General features: G+C 44.5%; 1 protein-coding gene across 1 annotated transcript in view; it reads left to right on the top strand.

The window, feature by feature from the left end:
* Positions 1–5,127: 5,127 nt before the first annotated feature.
* Positions 5,128–17,004, top strand: part of CELF5 (CUGBP Elav-like family member 5) — a gene marked incomplete at its 3' end in the record, with an annotated part of 28,273 nt that continues 16,396 nt past the window's right edge. The window contains exon 1 of the mRNA XM_032233677.1: positions 5,128–5,371. Coding sequence (XP_032089568.1) covers positions 5,128–5,371 — 244 coding nt within the window. The remainder of the gene's footprint in view (positions 5,372–17,004) is intronic.

Genomic DNA, 17,004 nt, shown 5'->3' on the forward strand with positions numbered 1-17,004 from the left:
AAATTCAACGGTGAAAAGAGTAAGGTTCTACATTTAGGCAAGAAAAACAAAATGCACAGGTACAGGATAGGTGGTACCTTGCTCAACAGTGAGAGGGATCTTGGAGTCCTAGTGGACAACCATTTAAATAGGAGCCAGCCGTGGGCAGCAGCTGCCAAAAAAGCCAACACAGTTCTAGGCTGCATAAACAGAGGGATAGAATCAAGATCACGTGAAGTGTTAATACCACTTTATAATGCCTTGGTGAGGCCACACTTGGAATACGGCGTTCAGTTTTGGTCACCATGATGTAGAAAAGATGTGGAGACTCTGGAAAGAGTGCAGAGAAGAGCAACAAAGAGGATTAGGGGACTGGAGGCTAAAACATGAAGAACGGTTGCAGGAACTGGGTCTGTCTAATGTTTAATGAAAAGAAGGACTAGGGGAGACATGATAGAAGTCTTCCAGTATCTCAGGGGCTGCCACAAAGAAGAGGGAGTCACAACTATTCTCCAAAGCACCTGAGGGTAGAACAAGAAGCAATGGATGGAAACTAATCAAGCAGAGAAGCAACCTAGAACTAAGGAATAATTTCCTGACTGTTAGAACAATTAATCAGTGGAACAGAAGTTGCCTCCAGAAGTTGTGAATGCCTCAACACTGGAAGTTTTTAAGAAGAGATTGGACAAGTATTTGTCTCAAGTGCTGTAGGGTTTCCTGCCTAAGCAGTGGGTTGGACTAGAAGATTTCCAAGGTCCCTTCCAACTCTGTTATTCTATTCTATTCTATTCTATTCTATTCTATTCTATTCTATTCTATTCTATTCTATTCTACTATTAGCAACCCAGTTGTTAAGTGAATCTAACTTCCCCACTGACTTTCCTCGTCCAAAGTTCCCAAAAGCAAATGATATGACCCCGGGACACACTGCAACCGTTGTAAGTATGAACCAGTTTCCAAGCGTCTGAATTTTGATCACATGCTCATGGAGATGCTGCCCCCCCCCCCAAAAAAATGTCCTATGTCGCTTTTTTCAGTGTGGTTGTGACTTTGAATGTTCACTAAATGAACTGTTGCAGGTCGAGGACTCCCTGTAATTTCCCCAGTTTTGCTCCATCCTTATTGCAACACATTCAAAATGCTCGGGAGTGCAACTTCCTATTGCTGGGTGAAAACAAATTTGGCACCCTGGCCTATTTTGGGATTTCAATTCTGTCCTGGGTGTTGAATATTCAAGCATTTACATTTGTTATGTTGCATATATCTTTGTATTTTCGTGTTAATTTATTGGCTGTTGGAGAATGTTAAATAAACAGCAGCCATTTCCCGCACGCGGTGTGCTAAAAAAGAGAAAGAGAAACAGCTTTTCAGCAAAAATGCACCCGCCATCCCTAAGAAGAACATAGCATTATCATTTCTGTCTTTTGTCTTCCCACTCTTAGAATAGAAGGGAATAAAATAAGAGTTGGAAGGGACCTTGGAGGTCTTCTAGACCAGTGTTTTTCAACCACTGTGCCGTGGCACACTAGTGTGCCGTGACATAGTGTAAGGTGTGCCGTGGGAAAATTACTTTATATATAGTCAATATAGGCACAGAGTTAAATTTTTTTAACATTTTCTAATGGTGGTGTGCCTCGTGATTTTTTTCATGAAAAAAGTGTGCCTTTGCACAAAAAAGGTTGAAAAACACTGTTCTAGACCAACCCCCTTCTTAGGTAGGAAACCGTTCTCCACTTCAGATAAATGGTTATCCAACATCTTCTTAAAAACTTCCAGTGTTGGAGCATTCACAATTTCTGGAGGCAAGCTGTTCCACTGATTGATTGTTCTCACTGCCAGGAAATTTCTCCCTAGTTCTAAGTTGCTTCTCTCCTTAATTACCATATTTTTTGGACTATAAGACACATCTAAGCTTAGTTTTTTGTTTATAGTTTTTGGCCTCCACGCGTCCCGTTTTTACCCTCTCCAGCATCTAGAAGGACTCTGCAGGCCAAAAACGGACCCTCTGTGCATCCCTTTCCTGCGTAAGGCAGTACTAAAACTCACAGTGCCCTGGTGATTGGTCCGGAGTCATGTAGCCAACTTTCATGCCTAAGGTAGGATAATAGCAATAGCAGTTAGACTTATATACCGCTTCATAGGGCTTTCAGCCCTCTCTAAGCGGTTTACAGAGTCAGCATATCGCCCCCAACAATCTGGGTCCTCATTTCACCCACCTCAGAAGGATGGAAGGCTGAGTCAACCTTGAGCCGGTGAGATTAGAACTGCTGAACTGCAGATAACAGTTAGCTGAAGTGGCCTGCAGTACTGCACCCTAACCACTGCGCCACCTCGGCTCCTCCTGGTGATTGGCCAAGTCACCCAGCTGGCATTCATGCCTAAGGTAGGACTAGAACTCCTAGTCTCCTAGTGATTGGCCTCACAAACTCACCAGAAGATGGTGAATTGCCCAATCCTCTTTCATGGCCAAGACAGAACTAAAATTCACTGTGGTTGTCACCCATCTGGCTTTTGTGCCTGAGACAGAACTAGAACTCACCATCTCCTGGTTTCTACGCCAGCACTTCATCACTAGAGCAAACTGGGCTGTGAACTGGATTTGTGCAAAGAACTTCCTGGTCATAGTTGGTCACCTGCTCCTTGGAAACAAAATGTTCCCCAAATTACAACTATTTAGGTCTAAAGAGGGAGGGGCATCTGAAGATCTGGGTAGCCCCAAAACCTGTTCTGACCGAGGCTTCCCCAAAAAGCACGAGGCAGAGTCCTGGTCCCAACAAAATCCCTTTTATTAAACGAATGTGAATCCCTCACATTCACATTCAGCCAAGGCCTGGCAAACATTCTTTCAAAGGAGTATTTAAGACCACCGACCTTATCTAACTTGGAAAGCTGCCATGTAAACATTTTCCAAATGAAGTGCTGTGCAAGGAAAGACTGGGCACAGAGTCTCTGAGATTCACGGACAGATCTTCACACTCCTGAAACAGATCTAATGCCCGAACGAAGGAATTGTTTCCTGCAAAGGCCCCCTCCCCTTTCGCTCCTCTTTTGCTTCCTATGGGAGGGGGCCAATCACCTTCCACCTGTGACTTTACTTCCAAGTCTACCCTGATTTCTGAGTTGTTCTTTTCTTCTGGAAGCTCTGTGCATGCGCACACAGGCTCCAGCTGTTCCTCTGCCTCACTGCTGTCTAGCTCCGTAGGCATCTGATCGCTGCCAGATGGCCTCGGCCCTGTCTCTGCCTCCGACGCAGAGCCCTCATCCGAGCCTTCCCCAGCCTCCAGGACTGGCCCATCTTCCTCCCCAACCCTCCTCACTGTCTGACTCTGCTGCCAGCTCTGCTGGCTGCTGGATGGCCACCACAAAACCAAGCAGTCTTTTACGGATCACGATCCAGACTCACGCAGCCCCCAGACCCTCCGAGAAGACCTTCAGAGTGTCAGGTACACAGGTACAATCACCAAGGTATTGATGGTGTCTGGCTCACAACTGATGGACCACAATCACACCCAGTGGCCTCCTGTAGAGATTTAACAGCAGATGTGACAGCACTGAGAGGCCTGAAGTCACCACGGCAAACCTCACCCTTTCACACCCTCTGCTGGGTGTGAGGTGGGGGGGGAAATTCCTTCTCTGGGTGTGGACTTTTTCCAAGGATGACTTCAGGCTCACGCAGTGCGAAAGAGTGAGAAAAACCCCTGGGGTGTGATCTCTGCCATTCTCACAGGTTTGGGGAGCTGCCCCCAAACCGAGGTGTTGGCTTGGGGTGCCACAGAGGAGAAAGATCAGGTCGAATGCAAAGAACGCCCCCACCCCCCAAGACGAAGACCAGAAATCCAACCACCCAGGGGGAAAGCCCGGCTGGGTAAGATGGAACCCCACCCACCCACCCACCCACTCCCTTTTGAAATGCTAGAAGAGGGTGAGGGAGTTTCATGGGTGGAACCCCAAATGCTGGAGCCTGCTCCCTCATTCTCTCTCTCTCTCTCTCTCCCTCCTTCTTGCCCGCCTGCCTTTCCCTCTTTCTCCTTATTTCTTCCTCCCTTCCTCTTTCCTTCCCATTTCCTTCCTTCCTTCCTTCTTCCTTCCCATTTCCTTCCTTCCCATTTCCTTCCTTCTTCCTTCCAATTTCCTTCCTCCTATTTCCTTCCTTCTTCCTTCTCATTTCCTATCTTCCTCCTATTTCTTTCCTTCTTTTCTTCTTCCTTCCTTCTTCCTTCCCATTTCCTTCCTCCCATTTCCTTCCTTCCTTCCTTCCTTCCCATTTCCTATCTCCCTCCTATTTTGTTCCTTATTTTCTTCCTTCCCATTTCCTTCCTTATTTTCTTCCTTCCCATTTTCTTCCTCTTCCTATTTCCTTCCTTCTTTCATTCTTCCTTCCCTTCCCTTCCTCCCTAGTTCTGCCTTCTCATTTCGTTCCTGCCTGCCTGTCTTTCCCTCGTCCTCCTTCTTCCTCCCTCCCTCCTATTTCCTCCTTCCTATTTCCTTCCTTCCCTCCTTCCGATTTCATTTGTTCCTCTCTCCCATTTCCTTCCTTTCTTTCCCCCTTTCCCCTTCTTTCTTACTTCCCTTTCCTCCCCCTCTCTCTCCCTCCCTCCCTCCCTCTCTCTTTCTCCCTCCCTTTTTCTCTCTCTCATTTTTCCACCCGGAAGTGTTTGGAGTCGCCCCCAAACGTGCCCCCTCCGTGATTTGTGTGACTCTTTCAACAGCTTCTCCCCCCCCCCCCCACGCTGCCGATCCACGGGAGCATCTGTCTCTCCCTCCCCTCCCCACCATCCCCCGGGGCTCTCAATACCCTCCGCACACCCGAACCAAGCCCAGCCGGTCATGTGAACGTCGCGGGGGGCGGCTGCTTCTCTCGCAGGCCCGGGGAACCCCCCCCCCCCATCCTCCTTCCCGATTCCCTTTTTCTCCCCCCCCCACCCCCATTTCTCGCGTGGCGGCGCTGCAGTTCCGCGCCCGTCCAGGCGGCGTCGCTGCGGAGCGTCCGCCTTTTGTGGTCCTGATGCTGCGAGCGGCATTTCGCCTCCCTCTGCATCTTCTCTGGTCGCCGCCCGCAGCTCCCGTCTCCGCGCCGCCCGCAGCATCCTCCTCCTCCTCCTCCTCCCGTGCGGCGCCCGCCCGCCCAGCCACGTCGGGACCCGGGGCATGGCCAGACTGCCGGCCAGCGAGCCTAGGCGGCAGGCGCAGCCCCAGCAGCCGCCGCCCCGCGCCTCCCCCATGAGCGGCGGCGCCGACCCGGAGGGCATGAAGGATCTGGATGCCATCAAGCTGTTCGTGGGCCAGATCCCTCGCAACCTGGAGGAGAGGGACCTCAAGCCCCTCTTCGAGCAGTTCGGCCAGATCTACGAGCTCACCGTGCTCAAGGACCGCTACACCGGCATGCACAAAGGTAGGCTGATGCCCCCCCCCCACCTCTTTCATCCCACCCACCCACCCCCGTCCCCAGGTCGGCCTTCTCCTCTTCGGCCCGCCTGGATTCCCTATCTCCCCCCTCTTTCTCCCCAAATCTGTCCCCCATTAAATGGGAGGGACTACAAATCCCATATCAGGATGGGAGCTGTAGTCCGAGACAATTGGGGGGAGGAGCCCCAGGTTGGAGACCAGGCATTCTCCGCCTCCCGGTGCTCTCTGCCCTCCCTCCCACCCACCCACCTACCTCGCTTCCCCCTCTTCCGTTGGGTTTCCTGCATCCCCCCCCCCTTTTTTTAAAGCATCTCCTGGGTGTTTCTCCATCTCTCCCCCCCCATCCCTTTCACATTTCTCATTTCCTCTTCATTCGCTCCCCCGGTCTTTCCTTCCTTTCATTCCAGCCACCCGGCTTACGCTCAAACACACGTCTGCCCGCGCACACACCCGCACATGTGCGTTTTTCTCTCACACACACACACACAAACACAAACCTTCCCCCCCCCCTTTTTTTTTGCTGTCCACGCAGATGTTATCCAAAGATGTCCCGTCTGTTTTTTTCCCCCCTGCGGAGCAAACAATGACCCCTTGTCTTTATTTTATTTCAGATTTACCCCTACCCTGTGGTCATCTCTTGGGGTGCACCGTGACATGGTCAGAGTCCAAGCCCACTCACACCTACACACACACACACACACACACCACACACACACATACACACACAGAGGACTCCAGGCCTGACACTCAGGGAAGGCCCTGTGGCTGGTATCAGCTGGGCTATTCTACTGTTTGCAAATTAAAATTACGGTGCGTTGGGAGGGAAAGATCCTAGATCTCCTATCAGCCGAGCTTCCTTCTTTCTCACCCCATAACCATCTCCTTGTGGAGGTTTATCAAGAAGAGGGCTGGGTGGGTTTCAAGCTATTCTCCAAAGCACCTGAAGGCAGGGCAAGAAGCAAGGGATGAATCAGAGGAGGGAAGCAACCTAGAATTAAGGAGGAATAATGTCAGGAATTTGGCATGTCTAGTCTAAGGAAGATAAGGATTTGGGGGTGACACGATAGCAGTCTTCCAATATCGAAGAGGCTGCCCCGAATTCTCTAAAGCGAATAGAAACTAATCAAGGAGAGAAGCCAATCTAGAACCAAGGAGGAATTTCCTGAGAGTGAGAACAATTAACCAGTGAGATGACTTTCCTTCAGAGGTTGGAGGTGCTCCAACACTGGAAGTTTTAAAGAAGATATTGGACAACCATTATAAGGTTTCCTGCTTGAGCAGAGGGTTGGACTAGAAGACCTCCGAGCTCCCTTTGAACTCTGTTATTTTGTTATTATCTAGAGGCCTTTCTCGCAACACTTGTGTCTCAACCTCTTTGGTTATCTTCACCTTATTTTTTTAATTCCTGCACCCAAATTCCATCTCTTGTCTCCCTTTCCCTCCCCCCCCCATCACTGCTACCAACCAGACTCATTTTATATTTTTTTTCCAGCCTGCGGGCCACTCCCTTCCAACTCTCTCCTGTATTTCAATGTGTTTTAAAGATAATAATAATAATAATAATAATAATAATAATAATAATAATAATAATAATAATTGAAATTCAACGACTATGGCACAAACCAGCAGTGGTAATTCCAGTGGTAATTGGCACACTGGGTGCTATTCCAAAAGCACTGGAATTACATCTAAAACAGTTAAAAATTGACAAAATCACCATCAGTCAAATGCAAAAAGCCGCACTGCTTGGATCTGCACGCATATTACGACGTCCTAGGCCCCTGGGTGGGGCCCGACTAGTAACCAATGCCAAATCCGGCGAAACAACTGGCCGCTGTGATACAATTGTATAATAATAATAATTGGCACACTGGGTGCTATTCCAAAAGCACTGGAATTACATTTAAAACAGTTAAAAATTGACAAAATCACCATCAGTCAAATGCAAAAAGCCGCACTGCTTGGATCTGCACGCATATTACGACGTCCTAGGCCCCTGGGTGGGGCCCGACTAGTAACCAATGCCAAATCCGGCGAAACAACTGGCCGCTGTGATAAAATTGTGATAATAATAATAATGATGATGATGATGATGATGATGATGATGATGATGATGATCAAGGAACTGGAAGGTTTGTGAAAGCAGAGGGAATGTGGTTGCATTTAAAAAATATTTTTACGTTCAAGAAACAAATGCAAATTTGGGAAAGGGATCTTGGTAACTTAACCTAGTTGATCAGAGCTAAATACAAGTGCTGTGTGTGGGTTTTTTAAAAATTAGATTTAAGAAAATAAATTCCTAATGGAGATTCAGGTCGTAGGGCAATGATGATAAACCTTTTTTTAGGGGCTTGGCATGTCAAAAATAAAAAAAATTGGAAAATGCCTAACTTGATTCTGTTGGTGTGTCACCAACACACAAACAAAAGAGGAACACTTCTTTACATATTCATTTATTTTACAAAAGCACAAATCTTGTTCATGAGTGGTGCTTTGTATTATATAAAGAAAGGTCCAATGAATTACAAGTAAAATTAATTTTCAAAGTGAAAGCGCATCCTGTTTTCACGCAGCCTTTGAAAATCACACAAATACGGGTGTCTTTGAAGAATCCAGGTAGTCCTCGCCTTATAACGGTTCATTTAGTGACGGAAGATACCACAGCACTGAAAAAAGTGACTTATGACCCTTTTCCACACTTATGACCACGGTAGCGTGGTCAGGTGGTCAAAATTCAAACCCTTGACAACTGACTCGTATTTATGACGGTTGCAGTGTCCCGGGGTCACGTGATTCCCCTTCTGCAACCTTCTGACAAGCAAAGTCAATGGGGGAAGCCAGATTTGCTTAATGACCTCACGATTTAGTTCAATCACTGCAGTGATTCACTTAACAACTGTGGCACAAGAGGCACAACTTACTTAACAGCTGCCTTGCTTAGCAACAGAGGTTTTGGGCTCAGTTATGGTCGTAAATCGAGGACTACCTGTATGCAAGAACCTGGCTGTGCCCTCATCACTTTGACAGGAATTTAATAAGATTTATTGATTAACTGAATCTATATGTGATTTATTAAATGAGATTTATTCATTAACTAAACCAGTTTCGTTAAGTTACAGAAACAGTCATAAACATACATAAATAGACATATGATTTATATAGATTTGTATAGGACTACCTGTATTTACAGAAGAATTTGCAGGTCACAGGTAGTTAGTTACTTCTTAGTTACTCCACTTACAACTATTTGCTTAATAACCATTCAATGACATAATGGTGCTGAGAAAAAGAAGAAGAGGAGGGAGGAAGAGAAAGAAAGAGAAGGAGAGAAGGTAGGGAGAAGAAAAAGGGTAGGAGTAGGGAAGAGATAAGGGAAGGAAGAAGGGGATGGAGAGGAGGAAGGAAGGAAGTAGAGAAGGAAGGGAGGGAGAAAAGAAAAGAAAGAGAAAACAAGGTGGTGTCTTAGCAGGTGCGAAGGATGGTAAACAAAGCATTCTAAACTATACCTTATAACCTTCCAAATGGGATAATAATAATATAAGAATGGCAAAGAAAAAGAATAATTATGTGAATGTATATCGATAATCTGTATGTTAAGAGAACAAATGACAGTAAAAATATATAGCATAAATAATATCTGGTCATAAGTATGCTAAGTTTAAATAAATAAATAAAGAAATGTACATACAAATGGATAACGAATAAGGAGATTATGAATGAAAGATGGAAATGTATAGTAGGGAAAACACTTAACTGCAAAGAAACCGATTCGGAACTGCTGTATGATATATGATGGAACTTATTGTTCCTATGTTGTTTCTAAGTTATGTGTTTGTTTTTGTTGATGTGCTTATGTGTTTAAAATAAAATAAAAAATATCACCCATAATGGTGCTGACTTACAAGTGGTATTAGCAGTGATCATTGCTGGAGCATCCCGTAAGTCACATGAGCAAAAATTGGGCACTTGGCAACCACCAGCATGTATTTACAGCCACGTGGTTCAGTGAACAACTGCAGGGATTCGCTTAACGACTGTGGCAGAAAAAGTCGTAAAATCAGGCGTGCCTCACTGAACAACCGTCTCGCTTGACAAAGTCAATGGGGAACCCAGATTCACTTCAAGTTATGAAGGCTGTTGGTTCCCTCTTTAAGTTCCTTATGCCTTAAGCTCTGGGTGTTGGGGTGGTGGCAAAGAATCACCCCTACACCTGGAATTTACCCCCACATCTGGAACTCACCCCTAGAGCCTTAGGGCTAGAAGGGGCCTTGGAGGTCTTCTAGCCCAACCCCCTTCCCAGTGCAGGAGTCCTCACACTATCCTGGATAAATGAATGACAGGTGGCGCAGTGGTTAAATGCAGCACTGCAGGCTACTTCAGCTGACTGCAGCTCTGCAGTTCGGCTGTTCAAATCTCACCGGCTCAGGGTTGACTCAGCCTTCCATCCTTCCGAGGTGGGTAAAATGAGGACCCGGATTGTTGTTGGGGGCGATATGCTGACTCTGTAAACCGTTTAGAGAGGGCTGAAAGCCCTATGAAGCCGTATATAAATCTAACTGCTATTGCTATTGCTATTGCTTTTCTTGAAATTCTCCCATGATGGGGCACCTGAAGATGGCCTTCTGGTCAACTTCTCACCTGCAACAGGTGGGTCATCCTGAATTGCTGAAAGGTGCTCCTAGGCATAAAACAAGTGGTCGCTCAGTGGCTGAGACGCTGAACTTGTTGATCAGAAAGGTTGGCAGTTTGGCGGTCCGAATCCCTAGCACCGTGTAACGGAGTGAGCTCCCGTTACTTGTCCCAGCTTCTGCCAACCTAGCAGTTTGAAAGCACGTAAAAAATGCAAGTAGAAAAAGAGGGACCATCTTTGGTGGGAAGGTAATAGCGTTCTGTGCGCCTTCGGTGTTGAGACTCATGCCAGCCACATGACCACGGAGACGTCTTCAGACAGCGCTGGCTCTTCGGCTTTGAAACGGAGATGAGCACTGCCCCCTAGAGTCGGAAACGACTAGCACATATGTGCGAGGGGAACCTTTAACCTTACCTAGTCATAAAACAAAGACTAAATCCATTGAGTATCAACGGTTGGGCAATAAAGAATAGAATTAGAGTAGAGTATAATAGGAATAGGAATAGGAATAGGAATAGGAATAGGAATAATAATAGGAACAGAATAGGAATAGGAATAAGAATAGGAATAGAATAGAATAGAATAGAATAGAATATTGGAATGAAGAATAGGAATAGGAATAGGAATAATAATAGGAACAGAATAGGAATAGGAATAGGAATAGAATAGGAATAGAATAGGAATAGGAATAGAATAGAATAGAATAGAATAGAAAGAATAGAATGTAATAGAAATGAATAGGAATAGAATAGAATGTAAGAAAGGAATAGGAATAGAATTAGGAATAGGAATAGGAATAGGAATAGAATAGAATAAGGAATAAAGAATAGACTGGACTGGACTGGATTGGATTGGACCGGAACAGAACAGAACAGAACATAATAGAATCTGTTAATAAAGTTTCTAAACCTTTTTTTGGTTTGGCAAGCTTCTGGTGGCAAGCTGTTCCACTGGTTAATTGTCCTCACTGTCAGGAAGTTCCTCCTTAATTCTAGGTTGCTTCTCTCCTTGATTAGTTTCCATCCATTGTTTCTTATCCTGCCCTCAGGCGCTTTGGAAAATAATTTGACCCCTCTCTTCTTTGTGGCAGCCCCTCAAATATTGGAACGCCGCTATCACGTCATCCCTAGTCCTTCTTTTCTATAGACTAGCCCTACCCAATTCCTACAACTGGTCTTGGTATGTTCTCGTTCTCCAGGCCTTTAGTCATCCCAGTTGCTCTTCTCTGCACTTTTTATTTTTATTTTTTACAAAGTCTCAACATCTTTTTTTTGTAATGTGGTGGTCAAAAAATGGAAGAAGACCCAAATGAATGAATGAAGGAAGGAAGGAATGTTAAATAGGATAAGGAAAACATATCTTCAAAACATGTAAAGGTAGGCGGGAGAATGCTGAAATGGTGTAAGAGCCCAATGGAGGGAAAATGAGATCCATTGTTTGCATTAGTTGACTTTTAAAGGCTTAGAAGTGTTTGAAAGCTCCACCAGAACAACACTTGATTTATTTATTTGCATCCGTCCTTCAGTATTTTTTACCAATGACTCCAGAGGCAACCATATCCAACATAATCCTTCCTCTTCCTCCTTTCACTGTCTCCCCCCTCTTTCTAGTGTGGCGCTTTAACCACTAGACCAAACTGCCTCTTACTTTCTTATTGAAGCTTAAGATGTTTGCTGAGTTAAGCATAAGGGTGTTATATTGACACAAGCCATGGTCTTTTGTTGACCTGGGGCTTACCTGGCTTAAGAGCCAAGGTGGCGCAGTGGTTAAATGCAGCACTGCAGGCTACTGCTAGATCAGCAGGTCAGCGGTTCAAATCTCACCGGCTCAGGGTTGACTCAGCCTTCCATCCTTCCGAGGTGGGTAAAATGAGGACCCAGATTGTTGGGGGCAATATGCTGACTCTCTGTAAACCGCTTAGAGAGGCCTGAAAGGCCTATGAAGCGGTATATAAGTCTACTGCTATTAAGAATCTTCTGAGAACTCAGCCAGGTGATTGGCCAAAAGCTACCCAGGTGGCTTTCATGCAGAGGGCAGGACTAAAACTTGCAACCTGATTGACTCAGAAATCCAGTTGGTTTTCAAGGTTAAAATGGGACCAGAATTCAGGGTCTCCTACTTCTTGGCCTGGTGCCTTAAATGTGTTATATAGACACAATCATGGTGTTTTGTTAAGCATAAGCGTTTCAGCCGGTAAGCTATTCTAACCAACAATCATGGTTAAATTTAATTTTCTTGTACGTTTTTAATTCTTTCCATTTATACTTTTATTATATGCTTTTATTACGATGTTGCAAACCTCCCCAGCATCACTTTCAGCCAGATGGGCCGTGCAGAGATGGCACATTTCAATCCCTAAAGAAATCCACACAATTTAGCTCTCCTGTGGCCAGGAGTTCGGCGGGCTAATTTTAATACCCTGACTTCGAGGAGAATTAATTATCTGGTTTTGGAAGGGACTACAGAAAACTATTTCTGGCTTTGGAAGCCGGGATTGCAGCTGTTAATTTTGCCACCTTCTCCCTGGCAACTTCAGATCCTAATTTTGGCCCACCATCCTGGTTTCATCCACACTCATATTCAGAAGTCCCAGTTGAGTGCAATAAATCCCCCCCCCAGGAGTGGGTTGAACAGCTGGGAAGTGCCAGAATATGTGGCAGGTGGGCTGGTTTTGCCTTGCGAATTCTGCAGATTTGGGGTGTGTGTGTGTGTGTGTGTGTGAGAGAGAGAGAGAGAGAGAGAGAATATGGTTACACGCACTCTCGCAGAGCTGAAATCATGAGTAATTTTTCCTCTAGAGAATTCCTGTCTGCTATTCACAATTTTCTTTGAATTCCTCCCAAACACAGCAGAATAGTGGAAGGAAATTATGCAGGGGGGGTGAGGGGTGTAAAAACTCTAAAGGTCAACTTGATGGCGTCTCCCCCCCCCCAATGAACACAACCGGACTATTTAATGTGTAGAAGAAGAGGGGGAAAAACAAGGAAAAGAGAGATCAAGATTGAAAATGGACCAGACCCAACAAGGGGCTATAGACGAAAAAGATACAGGGGAAACAAATTCCTGAATCTATTCTATTCCCCCCCCCCCCAGAAATTTACCATGAAGCTTTCTTTCTTTCTTTCTTTCTTTCTTTCTTTCTTTCTTTCTTTCTTTCTTTCTTTCTTTCTCTTGATGATTGATTCAAAGTCACCCAGTTGGCATTCTTGCCTAAGGCGGGACTAGAATTCGCCATCTCCAAGTGATTGGCCCAAAGTCACCCAGGCAGCTTTCATCCCTAAGGCAGGACTAGAATTCACAGTCTCCTAGTGATTGGCCCAAAGTTCCCCCGCCTGGCTTTCATGCTAGAACTCACCATCTTTTGAGGATTGGCCTAAAGTCATCCACCCAGCTTTCCTGCCTAAGGTGGGGCTTGAAAGTCACTGTCTCTTGGTGCCTGGCCCAAAGTCACCCAGCCAGCTTTCATGACAAAGGCAGAACTAGAACTCACCATTTCCTAGTGATTGGCCCAACGGTCCTCCACCCAGCTTTCATGCCTAAGGTGGGACTAGAACTCACTGTCTCCTGCTTCCTAGACCAAACTGCTACTGCTGGGTGGAAGAGTGTGTTTGCGTGTGTGTGTGTGTCCGTGTCCAGAGAAGCATAGTGCAAGCTTAGTGAGCCTTACTGTGGCTATACAGATGGTGCAGGTGGCCAGCAAGGCACAACTTCCACGTAGAAAGACTGGGAAGGCTCTGTAGGTTGTTGACACTTACCAAGAGAACTTGGGACCTTCCCTGCCTGCTTCCTAATCAGGAGCATCAATCGATGCTCCTTGTGTGAAGCCGGCAAGGAAGGGGCAAGTGATCACTGTGGATCTGTGGGACTCACAACCTTAAGTGTGAGCTTGTTGGACTTCCTGGGGGCGTGGCCTGTTGCCGAGGAGGGCTCCACCGAGCTCCTCAGAGATCTGGTCTGTATATCTAAACAAGATCATAGATAGCACCCCTTTTTGGCAAAAAAAGGGGCAGGGAGTAGCTTTGTAGGCGAGGGTCTATTCGTAAGCCACAGCCTTTTTCTTTTTTTTTGGCTGTGGACAGAGATTAGATTCAGCCGGAGCAGAGCTTTCTCCAGCCAGTTCTTCTCAGCTGCCTTTTTTTTTTTTGGCAGCCCCAGACAGGCTAGCGCCCCCCAGGACAAAACAAAGTTTTTTCAAGCTAGAATTGATACGGGCGGGTCCCACCCCTGTGAGATTTATGCTTTTATTACTATCTTAAATACCAGCACCATTTGTTTTAGAGACTTCTTTGTCTAAATGACTTCAAAATGGCGATTTCTCTCCGTGGATGATTAATAGTGGACGTACTTAGCCGGTTTTACCTTCCTGCTGACCGCTCCTTAACAAAATAAACTCTTTTTTTTTGGAAATAGAGGGGAGCAAAGCGCTGCTTACTTGTTTATTTATTATGGCACCCAGGTCAAAGAAGCGTCTTGCTACAAATGTGTCTAAAGAATTTAAAGAATTTTTACTGGAACCACAGCCTTTGTCTCCTATGCCCTCTACTGGAGAATTTCTAACACAGGAATATTTCTTTAAAATGTTTAATGCCTTTAAACAAGAAATTAAGGAATTTGTATGGGAACTTTATGATGATTTAAAGTCTAAAGTTAATCAAATGAAGGCGAATACGTTTGCAGCCGTGTCTGCCCTGTCAGATTACTCTGCTGAAATAGAGAACAAATTGGAAAGTTTGGAGAAGGCTAATTTTAATTTGACTACCAACATTCACATTTTACAACAAAAAATTAGAGACAATGAAGAAGAGCTCATGATGATAAATTTTAATAGGAAGGCATTTGCAATAAGAGTCAGAGGATTCCGTGAAAAGGAGCAAGAGAATTTGAAACAGACCTTTGCTGAAGCCTTCAGCGATGCGGTGGGAAGCCCGGGACTTAACTTTGATTGGCAGATTCGGAAAATCTATCGCCAGAACTCATTGATTGCGGAACAGCGACAGCTCCCGAGGGACATAATTATATATTTTTCTACAAAAGAATCTAGAAATGCGATTGTGCAAAAGTTTTATAATAACAGTCTCCGAGTTGATGGCCAGAACTTGATTGTCTTCAAAGAAATACCTTTCCAGATGTTAAAGGCAAGAAGGGATTACACCTTTTTAACTAAGGAGCTTAGGAGTCAACAGATTCGATACAGATGGGAGGCCCCTGCCGGCATCACGGTTACATTTGAGAATCAAAGATTTTGTCTTAACTCTGTTTTGGAGGCTCAAGATTCTATTGCAGGATTCTTCCTGACTCGCTTGGAAGAGAGGAGAGACAAGCGGAAGGAGAAGGCAAACGGCAGGCCATGTGGCTGCAAGATGGAGGGGGTAGCCCTTCCTCCCTCGGAGAAGCAGAAAAACGGAGATCGAGAATTTAGACATTTTAAAATACTCGCCAAAGTTGAGGACTGAATGGGGGTTTGAGACCTCTCTCCGGTAGAAAAAGCGGACTAATTCTTATTAGAAGGGAAAGCTGGGTGAAACTACTTTGAGCTAGATTTTAAATTAACATTAACATAAATTTGATAGTGGTAAATATCAGACAAGCAAGGGATGAGGGTAAAATATATGTGGAATGATTTACGTTGGGCTTATTAGAACAGAAAGCCGGTTGGGATTATCTTAAGATAAGTGTAAAAAGAATGCGGAATGATTTATGTTGTTTAAACTTTGTTAGAAGGGATTACTTTAAAATAGAAGGTTAACTGACTCTTGCTGAAAGTATTGTTTGAATATGTGGAACGGTCCATGCTATTTAAATTTTATTAGAAGGGAAAGTTGGTTGAAATTGCTTTGAGTTAGATTTTAAACAAATGCTAGTATAAATTTGATAGTGGTAAATATTAGACAAGTAAGGGATGAGGGTAAAATGCATGTGGAATGAACTACGTTATTTAAATCCTATCAGAAGAGAAAGTCGGTTGGAATTATCTTAAGATAGAAATTGATTTCTGTGTAAAGTAATATTTGATCTACGCTGCTTAATTTTACTAAGAAGGGGAAGCTTGGCTAGACTATTTTGAATTACTGTTTGAAAAGGAGGTTAAGAAAGATCACTTACGCTGTTTAAATTTTACTAGAAGGGAAAGTTTGATTACTCTTCTGTAAAGTCATATTTGAATATGTGGCATGAACCACGTAGCTTAAATCTTATCGGAAGGGATCATGAGGTTTAGGAAGAGGAACGGGAGAGTCTATAGAAGGTTGGGGTAAATAGCAAAGAAGTAAGAGACGAGAATAAAATATAGATAGAATGATTTATACTATTTAAGTATAGATAAAGATGGGGGGCTGAGATCAACACAAAGAGTGGTCTCTTTTTCTCTTTTTCTTCTTTTTTCTATTCTCTTTTTTTTCTCTCTTCTTTTTTTTTTCTGTTTTTCTTTCTTTTGACATATTACTTTTATTTTTTAATCCATATGTATACAAGATATTTTAGACAGAAGGTAGTGCCAGGTGTGGGCCCTGGGAAGTCGGGAGGATTGGGGATGGGGATTTGTGGGGGTGGGGTGGGGGGGTGTTAAAATAGTCTTAATAAGAATAAGAATGTACTTATATACGGTGGTTTTTTCTTTCTTTTATTTTATTTTTTCTTTTTCTTGGTTCATTTTAACACTCGAATAAAGGCATACACCAAGGAGGGAGGTAGAGGGAAAGAAGAGGGAGGAGTAAGGAAGGAGTATGGAAGGGTTAGGTGGGGTTGTGAATGATGAGTTGTGTTTCCTTTTTACTTGTTCGTTTTATTTCCTTTTTCTTTTTTTCTTTTCTTATAGTAAATACCCTGTATATAAGTGATTGCAAATGGAATCTGAAAAATGAATAAAATATATTTATAGGAGAGAAGTGTGAGCTTGTTGCTAAGCGCCTGGTTAGTGGATCACATGACCATGGGAACAGAACTTCAAAGACCAGTCATAGCCACCCTTCACTCAACACGGTGGTAGCTTC

Source organism: Thamnophis elegans, chromosome 1, assembly GCF_009769535.1.
Source record: "Thamnophis elegans isolate rThaEle1 chromosome 1, rThaEle1.pri, whole genome shotgun sequence".
In the NCBI taxonomy this organism is placed as follows: domain Eukaryota; kingdom Metazoa; phylum Chordata; class Lepidosauria; order Squamata; family Colubridae; genus Thamnophis; species Thamnophis elegans.